This window comes from Poecile atricapillus, chromosome 2 (assembly GCF_030490865.1).
Source record: "Poecile atricapillus isolate bPoeAtr1 chromosome 2, bPoeAtr1.hap1, whole genome shotgun sequence".
Classification (NCBI taxonomy): domain Eukaryota; kingdom Metazoa; phylum Chordata; class Aves; order Passeriformes; family Paridae; genus Poecile; species Poecile atricapillus.
Window position 1 is genome coordinate 848,173 of NC_081250.1, and position 8,762 is coordinate 856,934.

The 8,762-nt window shown below is 68.7% G+C and overlaps 1 protein-coding gene across 1 annotated transcript; it reads right to left on the bottom strand.

Moving 5' to 3' along the window:
* Window positions 1-565: 565 nt before the first annotated feature.
* Window positions 566-8,392, bottom strand: CSPG5 (chondroitin sulfate proteoglycan 5). The gene is made up of 6 exons (XM_058833747.1): window positions 8,329-8,392; window positions 6,824-6,886; window positions 5,538-6,774; window positions 3,864-4,052; window positions 2,916-2,988; window positions 566-1,021 (listed from the first exon to the last, which is right to left on the bottom strand). The coding sequence occupies exons 1-6, from the start codon at window positions 8,390-8,392 to the stop codon at window positions 857-859; spliced, it is 1,791 nt and encodes a 596-aa protein (XP_058689730.1). The 3' UTR covers window positions 566-856.
* Between the last annotated feature and the right edge of the window lie 370 nt (window positions 8,393-8,762).

Here is an 8,762-nt window from a genome sequence, read left to right on the forward strand (position 1 = left end):
CCCTGGGGGGAGATCCCTGCCCCGTGCTCAGTCCCGGGGGATGGCGACAGCGCCAGCCTGGCCTTGCCAAAGCCTCTGCCACAGTGGCACCGCTTCTCCTCCACTCAGAGGGAAACTGGGGGCTGGGGGTGACACCCCGGGGGCGTTTCACCCCAAATGCCATCCCGGGCAGCTCCCTCGCAGGAGACTGTCGGAGCACGGGTGGCTGTGAGATGTCACCTCGCTGTTCGGGAGGACACATGGTGGGGACAGGGGTGGGGATGGAGCAAACCCTGGGGCAGCCCAGGCACCTCCACCAGCCATCCCCGGGTGTCCCATCTGCTCCCCAGCGTGCCCAGGGTGTGCTGCACCCCTGGCCTGGCAGGAAGGTGCCTGGAGAAGGTGACAAAGGAGCACCCACCACCCCCAGATGATGCTCAGGTGGGACCCTGTGGAAGCAGGGACTGAATCCCCGCAGGGAGACATGAATGTCCGTGTCAGGAGACCGCAGGCACCGGCAAGAGGCTTAACTTTAAAAAAAAAAAAAAAAAGTTTATTTATTTCAAGATCTTATTAATTTTTTTCCCTCCTTTTTTGTTGTTTTTACCTGTATTTCAAAAAAAGTGGGGCAAAAGTACAAAAAAAGTCAGTTGCGGAACGGCAAAGGTTTAGAAATCACAGCGCGGAACGAACCCAAGCGAGAAACACGGAGCACGAACCAAACACCCCCACGACACGGCCGAATTATGACTGGAATTTTTGTTTTCCTCTGTACAAAACACACCAAAGCATGCCACGGAGCGGGAAGGGACACGGCGGGGGAGGAGGCGGCTGTGGGGCGGGGGGCTCCCGGCCCCGGCGCCCCCGGCCCCGCCGCTCACGTCAGGTTGTTCTGGAGGCAGTTGAGCTCCCCCGGCTCCTGCTGCTCCCCTTTGCCCCCGTCGTGCTTGGGCGACGTGGAGTTGTGGATGCTGAACGGCTCCTCGTCCTTCAGGCAGGATTTCAGCGAGTCCTGCAGCTTGTGGGGAGCGCTGGGATCGTCCTGCGGGAGACAGCGGGGTCAGGGCAGGGCCACAACGGGGATTGTTGAACCCAGGGAGGGCACGGATGTGCCACCGACCCCTTGCAAGAGCCACTGGAGGGGACAAATGTCCCCCCCCAGGGCGGATGGCGGCACGGGGGGACGGCGGTGCCGGGACAGGGTCCGACCCCATGGAGGTGACGCTGTCCCCCAGCACAGCCTCCCCACCTCGGGGTGCTGCGGCTCCCAAAGTGCCGCTTCCCGAGCCCTGCCAGCCTCCCGAGCCGTGCCGGCCGTGCCAGCCTCCAGAACCGTGCCATCCATGCCAGCCTCCCGAGCCGTGCCGGCCTCCAGAACCGTGCCAGCCGTGCCATCCTCCCGAACCGTGCCAGCCTCCAGAACCGTGCCAGCCGTGCCATCCTCCCGAACCGTGCCAGCCTCCAGAACCGTGCCGGCCTCTAACCCGTTCCATCCTCCCGAATGGTGCCAGCCTGTAACCCGTGCCAGTCACCCGAGCCGTGCCATCCTCCCGAATTGTGCCGGCCTCCCAAACTGTGCCAACCTCTAACCCGTGCCATCCTCCCGAGCCGTGCCAGCCTCCCAAGCAGTGCCAGCCTCTAACCCGTGCCAGCCTCTAACCCGTGCCAGCCACCCGAGCCGTGCCAGCCGTGCCAGCCTCCCGAGCCGTGCCAGCCTCTAACCCGTGCCATCCTCTAACCCGTGCCATCCTCTGAGCCGTGCCATCCTCAGGCACAGCCCCCCGGCCATCCCGCCCGCTTTCTCTCCCCTCCCGGCATCTCCTGCTCCCCGCGGCAATCAGGCACTCCCGGCGGCGTTGGCAGGAGGCCAGAGGGGTTGGCTTTATTGCGGTTCCTCAGCGTACAGCCGGTGCCCCCGCGCCGCTGCTGGCAAAGCCGGGCACGCCTCTTCCCGACCTTCCCCCCGCTGGAGCATCCTCCCGGCTCTGTCCCGCAGCCTCCGGGCCCGGCTGCTCCCGGTGCTCCCGGTGCCGCACGGAGAGCGGGACGGGGACACCCGAGGGCCGGAGTCACACGGGGACAGGATTCTCCACCTCCCGGGCGGTGACGTCCGGCCGGTCCGGAGCTGGTGCTATTGGCTCCACCGCTGCGGGATCCCCCAAAAACCCCTTTCCAGGGGTGTTTGACCCTGCTGACCCCTCCTCATCCTCGGAGCGCTGCGTCCCAGGCACCGCGTGCCCAACCCTCCCCATCCGGAGGGGACGAGGGATGTGTCAGAGCCCGGGGAGCGGCACCGAGCTCATCCCGAGCTTCGTCCTCTCGGCAGCGGGGAGGGAGCCGGCCCCGGAGCCTCCTGCCCGGGCGGCTACGGCTGCTAAAGGCGGTCGGAAGACGGAAAACAGCGGCCATGGATAGGGAAAGGCTAAAGGGACCTACGCTCCTCCTCCGGCTCCGCAAAGCCCTTCGCTTCTCTCTGTTCCGAGGCCAAAGACAGGAGGTTGGAAGGGCAGCCCGGGGGATGCCGGTGGGCGCATCCCAAGCGCGGCAGCATCCCGGAGCGTGTCACCCCCGGTGTCACCCGCTGCTCCTGCCCGGCCATGCCACAGCCAGGGAGCATCGGCCGTCCCCTCCCTGAAAATCCCGGCACGGCCACCCCAGCCCAGCCACCCGCACACGGAGCCAAAGGGAACTCGGGCTGGTGGTTCCCCGGGGAGCCACACAGACAGGAGGGGACAGGGAAGGGACACAGGGGTGACACTGAGCCTCTGCCTGGCCTAGGGCCAGTTTAGGTCACTGCGGACCCAGCAGCGAGGGGACAGAGGTGTGACCACGGCAGGATGGGGACAGGAGGGCAGCGCTGGGGTCATGGAGGGGACAGAGGGACAAGGATGGGACAGAGAGCAGGACGGAGGGGATGGTGCCACACAGCTCCTTACGTTTGGGTGGGAGCCCTCGGCGATGGTGGAGAGGGAGAAGTTGTCGTTGTGCAGCTCGGACGGGGTGCGGTATCTGCAGGGGTCAGGAGAGCAGCGCTGAGGGCAGGACCCCCCCACGCAGCCCCCGCCCACGTTTCGGGGTGACCCTGCTTTGGGAGGGGTAACTGGTCCTAGAGCTGGAGGTCTGGGGGGGTAAATGTCCTCAGGGAGGGAAGTCTGGGCTAAACACCCCCCAGATCGAAGGGCTTTGGAGGGATAAATCTTCCCTGCTCTGGGGGATTGGGGTTTTATACCCCCAGCTCCGAGGATCTGGGGAGCTAATGCCTCCGAGTCTGGGCGGATTGGGGGCTTAATATACCCAGGGATGGAGGTCTAGGGGCTTAAATGTCCTGAACTCGGGAGGTTTGGGGAGGAAATGTCCCCAGGGATTGAGCTGGGGCTGAACGAGCCCAGTGTGACATTTTGGGGGGCTCGCTGCCCCCAGCTCTGGGGTTTTGAGGGGAGCTGGGCTCTGGGAAGGGCAGCCCGGAGCAGGGCTGGAGAGAGAGACCAGGGAGCTGGCACGGAGCTTCCCTGCTAATTACACTTGGCATTTCCAAACACTAATTAACAGCTCATTAGGGACCGGGCTGGGAAGGCTCCCTCCTCCCTGCGCCAGAAGCTGGGCAGCCGTGGCTGGGGCTGGGGCCTGACCCCAAACCCTTCCCTGTCACCCCCCAGCCCTGTCCCCAGCCCCGATGGCGGCCCAGCCGGTGTCCCCAGCTCCCAGCGGAGCAGATTAACTGGTGCCAGTCAGGAGCAGCTTTAAGGGATTAACCGTGGAGCCACATCCACGTCTCCCGCCCCCGGCAGCTTTTCCCAGCAGCGGCACCGGGGGTCCCGGTGACGCCGAAAGGTCGGGCTGGCACCGGCGAGGGCAGGGCCGTTCGGGCTGTCCCGGTCACTCACTTGGTCTTGCGCAGTTTGCTGTTCTCCGTCTTGAGCAGGTAGAGCTTCTTGGCGAAGAACACGGTGAGCATGAAGAGCAGCAGCACCACGAGCGCGGCCGAGCCCACGGCCACGCACATCACCTGGAAATCGGTGACGATGGACTCGCAGCGCGTACCCTTGTGCCACGTGTAGTCCTGCGTGTTGCACCTGTCGGGACACGCGCTCAGAGGGATCCCCCAGCCCCAAAAACGCGTCCCCCCAGCCCCAAAACTTGTCCCCAGCCCCGCGCAGCATCCTCGGGGGACGCGGTGTTTACCCCTGGGGGGATTCCGGGTGTTTGAGGGGGGTGACACCGATGGGATGGGGACACCGGGGGAGCAGAGGGCTCGGTGCCAGCCGCAGGGCACATCCCGGTGCGTGCGGCACAGCCGGCATCGCCTCCCGGGCTCAATCTGCCGGGGCCGATTAGCGCGGCCGCCCCGCAGCCTCGGCTGCGCTGCCCTGACCTAATTCCCGGGCAGCCGCCGCTCGGGGGGCAGGGAAAGGGAAAACCCCTCCGCATCCCGGCCCCGTGGGGCTGGAGGGCACGGACAGCCCGGGAATGGAGTGCCCAGGGCACGGAAAGGCTCGGAACGGAACGTACAGAGGATGGAAAGGCTGGGAACGGGGTGTCAGCCAGGGGTGGAGTAGAGAGAATGGAGAGTGGGGGAATGAGGTTCATGGAGGATGGAGAGCCCAAGGATGATGGGGATGGGGAGTGGGGCACACAATGGATGGAAAGACAATGCCAGGCCAGGAGCATGGCGAGCCCAAGGGTGAGGTGGAGGGAATGGAGAGCCATGGAATGAGGTACCTGGGCTTGGACAGGCTAGGAACGGAGTGAAAGGGATGGAGATGGCAGCAATGGGTTGCAGGGAGATGGAAACACTGGGAATGGGGTGCATGGGTGGTGCAGAGCCCTGGGATGGGGTACAGGGGGGATGGAGAGCCCAAGGAAGGGATGCATGGAATATGGAGAGACTGGGAGTGGGGATACAGGGGATGGAAGGACTGGGAATGGAGAGCCTGGGATGGGGTGCAGGGGATGGAGAACCCCGGGATGGGGTACAGGGAATGGAGAACCCCAGGATGGGGTACAGGGGATGGAGAACCCCAGGATGGGGTGCAGGGGATGGGGTACAGGGGATGGAGAGCCCCAGGATGGGGTACAGGGGATGGAGAGCCCCAGGATGGGGTACAGGGGATGGAAAGCCCCAGGATGTGGTACGGGGGATGGAAAGCCCCAGGATGGGGTGCAGGGGATGGGGTACAGGGGATGGAGAGCCCCAGGATGGGGTGCAGGGGATGGAGAGCCCCAGGATGGGGTACAGGGGATGGAGAGCCTGGGATGGGGTGCAGGGGATGGAAAGCCCCGGGATGGGGTACTGGGGATGGGGTACAGGAGATGGAGAGCCCCAGGATGGGGTACAGGGGATGGAAAGCCCCAGGATGGGGTACAGGGGATGGAGAGCCCCAGGATGGGGTACAGGGGATGGAGAGCCCCAGGATGGGGTACAGGGGATGGAAAGCCCCAGGATGTGGTACAGGGGATGGGGTACAGGGGATGGAAAGCCCCAGGATGGGGTACAGGGGATGGTGACCCCTGCGCAGTCGAGCCCCCACATCCGCAGCCCACCGGGGCCCGGGCCTTACCGGCAGAAGGCCCCGTGGCTCTCCACCAGGTAGCACTGGCCGCCGTTGTGGCAGTAGCTGGGCACGAGGTCGCAGAGGGAGCGGCAGGAGCTGTTGTGCCGCACGTAGCCGCTCCGGCACTCGGAGCCGTTCTCGGCCGGGCTCCGCTCCCCGGGCCGCGGCCAGGCCGTGGGGCTGCCCCCGGACACCCCGGCCAGCCCGGGCGGCGGCGGCGGGGCCGCGGGGCGGTGCCCGGTGGGCCGGGGCTCCTGCGGGCCGGGCACGGCCGAGGCGGGCGGCCGATAGCCGTTCTCGTCCTCCAGCCCCCCGTCTTCCTCCTCCTCCTCTTCCTCCTCGTCCTCCAGCTCGTCCTCGTCGTCGCCGTCGGCGTAGAAGGAGGTGGTGGGGTAGAAATCGGCGTCGTCGAAGGGCGTGAAGTCGTCGTAGAGCTCGTGGAGGGCCCAGGGCGTGGCCGCCCCCTCGGGCTCCCTCCGGCGGGCCGGGCCGGCCGCCCCCCGGCCGCCCCCGGGAAAGCCCCCCGGTCCCTCGCCCCCCTCGAACAGGTCGTAGTAATCGACGTCGATGATCTCGGAGCCCGTCCGCTCTGCCGGGGGCTCGGTGGCGGCGGTGATGGGCTCCTGCAGCCACGTCAGGTCGGTCCAGCCGCGGGCCCCCTGCGCCGGGGCCGGGCTGGAGGCGGCCGCCCACAGCTCGGGGGGACCCCCCGAGTCCCCCCCGGCGGCGGCCACGGGGCCGGGCTGGCCCAGCACGGGGGTCCGCGGCGCGGCCGAGCCCCCGGCCGCCAGCAGCAGGTCGGATTCGGCCGAGCCCGTGGCGAGCTGGGGCCCGGGGGGGCTCGGCAGGGCGGCCGGCAGCCCCCCGAAGCCCCCCGGGACGGGCGGGGAGGCCGGAGTGGGCCGGTCACCGCTCCCCGGCTCCTCGGGGCTGCCCAGGGCCACCGGCACCGTGCCCCCGTCCCCGGGCCAGGTCACGGCTCGGGGGGGCACGGCGCTGGCCTCGCCCTCCCCGGCGCAGCCCGGGCACCCCTCGGGCACGGCCGATGGCTCCGTGGTGGCCGTGCCGCCCCCGGGGGGCTCCAGCTGCGCTCCTGCCGCGGCCCCCCCGGCGCTTGTGCTGTTGCTGGGTCCCCCCGGGGGGTCTCCACTCGCCAGGTCCCATTTCGGGGGGCTGCTCTCCAACGAGCCCTCCCAGGCTCTGCCCTCGCCAACGCTGGAGTTTTGGGGGGGCCAGGCGGATGCTGGGGTGGGGGGCAAGGAGAGAAAGAGGTGTCAGAGGTGCCCCCGCACCCCTGGGAGGACCTGGCAGCCTGGGGGGGTCCAACAGGTCCCCGCCAGCACCACCAAAGGGAACTGGGGGGGCAGGGGGGGGCTGCACCCCGCATGCTTGAGCCTCTCCCGGGGACTGATGGGGTGAACCCCACAGAATCCCCCAGCCCTGCGGGTGCCCCCACACCCGACTCTGTGACGCCCCCCTCTCAGCCCAAGCTGCCCCCGGCCCTGCCCCCTCGGCTGCCCTTCAAGGGGATCCATCCCCCTGCAAAGGGGTCCCGTCCTATCCAAAATGGGTCCAGCCCCCACTGCAAGGGGAGCCGGCCCTCCCCCAAAGAAATCAGCTCCCCGTAAATAGACCCCCCCCAAATAGACCCAGCCCTTCTGTGGCTCTTGTGATTCTGCACACACACCGGGATCCAGCTCCCTGGGATGGGATCCAGCTCCCTGGAATGGGATCCAGCCCCCGCTCCCCGCCCCATGGATCCGTCTCGGTCTGCGAGGGGATCCAGCCCCCTGTGAGCGCTGCGGATTCAGCCACTACACACAAGGAGATCCAGCCCCTGCGGCGGGATCAGCCCCCTCCGCAATGGAATCCAGCCCCTTCCGAGGGGATCAGCCCTCTGTGCCTCCCGCATCCCCATCCAGACACACACCGGGATCCAGCCCTCCCCACACCGGGATCCGGCCCCCTGCGAGCGGCTCCGGCCCTCCTCCGCTTCGAGCAGCCCGGACACAGAACCGGATCCCGCCCCTGCAAGGGGATCCAGCCCCTGCAACAGGATCCAGCTCCCTGCAAGGGTATCCAGCCCCTTTCCAAGGGTATCCAACTCCCCCTGCCACGGAATCCAACCCTCTCCGGTTCCCGCAAGTGCACCCCGTAATCCCAGGAGGATCCAGCCCCTGCAAGGGAATCCGGTCCCTCCTGCAAGGGGCTCCAGCCCTCCCCTGGCTCCTGCAGATGCTCCCCCTACACACGCGGGGATCCAGCCCCTGCCGCAAGGGCTCCGGCCCCGGCAAGGGGATCCCGCCCGCCCTGCGAGGGGATCCAGCCCCCCGCAAGAGATCCGGCCCCGGCAAGGGGATCCAGCCCTTCCTCCAAGGGGATCCAGCCCCACGCAAGGGCTCCGGCCCCGGCAAGGGGATCCCGCCCGCCCTGCAAGGAGATCCAGCCCTTCCCCGGCTCCTGCAGATGCCCCCCCGTAAAAAGGGGATCCAGCCCCCGGCAACAGGATCAATGCCATCACCCCCCCGCCCGGGGGATCCACCTTCCCCCGGGGCTGCAGCCCCCGGCAACGGGACCCAGCCCCGGTAATGGGGACCCAGCCCCGGTAATGGGACCCAGCCCCGGTAAGGGGGACCCAGCCCCGGTAAGGGGACCCAGCCCCGGTAAGGGGATCCCCCCCGGCCCGCAGCCCCCGCCCGGCCCGCAGCCCCCCCCGCTCCCCTCCCGGGGATCCCCCCCCGCCCCGGGATCCGCCCCCCCCGTGCCCATCCCGAGTGTCCCCGGTCCCGGTACGCACCGAGGGCGCCGATCGCCAGCAGCAGGGCCAGGGCGCGGGGGGCGCGGGGGGCGCGGGGGGCCATGGCGGCATGGAGGGACCCCGGCTCCGCCACGGGGCCGGCACCGGCAGCGGCTCCGCCCGCCCCGCTCCGAGCGAGCCGCGCCGAGCCGAGCGGAGCCGCGCCGAGCCGGGGGGCCGGGCCGGGCGGCGGGGGCGGGACCGCGGACGCGGCGGCGGCTCCGGGCACGGGCACGGCACCCCCCCGGCACCCCGCGGGCAGCGCCGGGGGGCGCACGCCGAGACCCTCGGCATGGGGGGGGACACACCCCGGTACCCCCCGGCACCGGCATCCCCGGAGGGGGACACATCCCGACACCCCCCAGCAGCGAGGGACACACAGCCCCAGCACGGGAATCCTCTGGGGGGACACATTTCGGCACTCCCAGCATCGG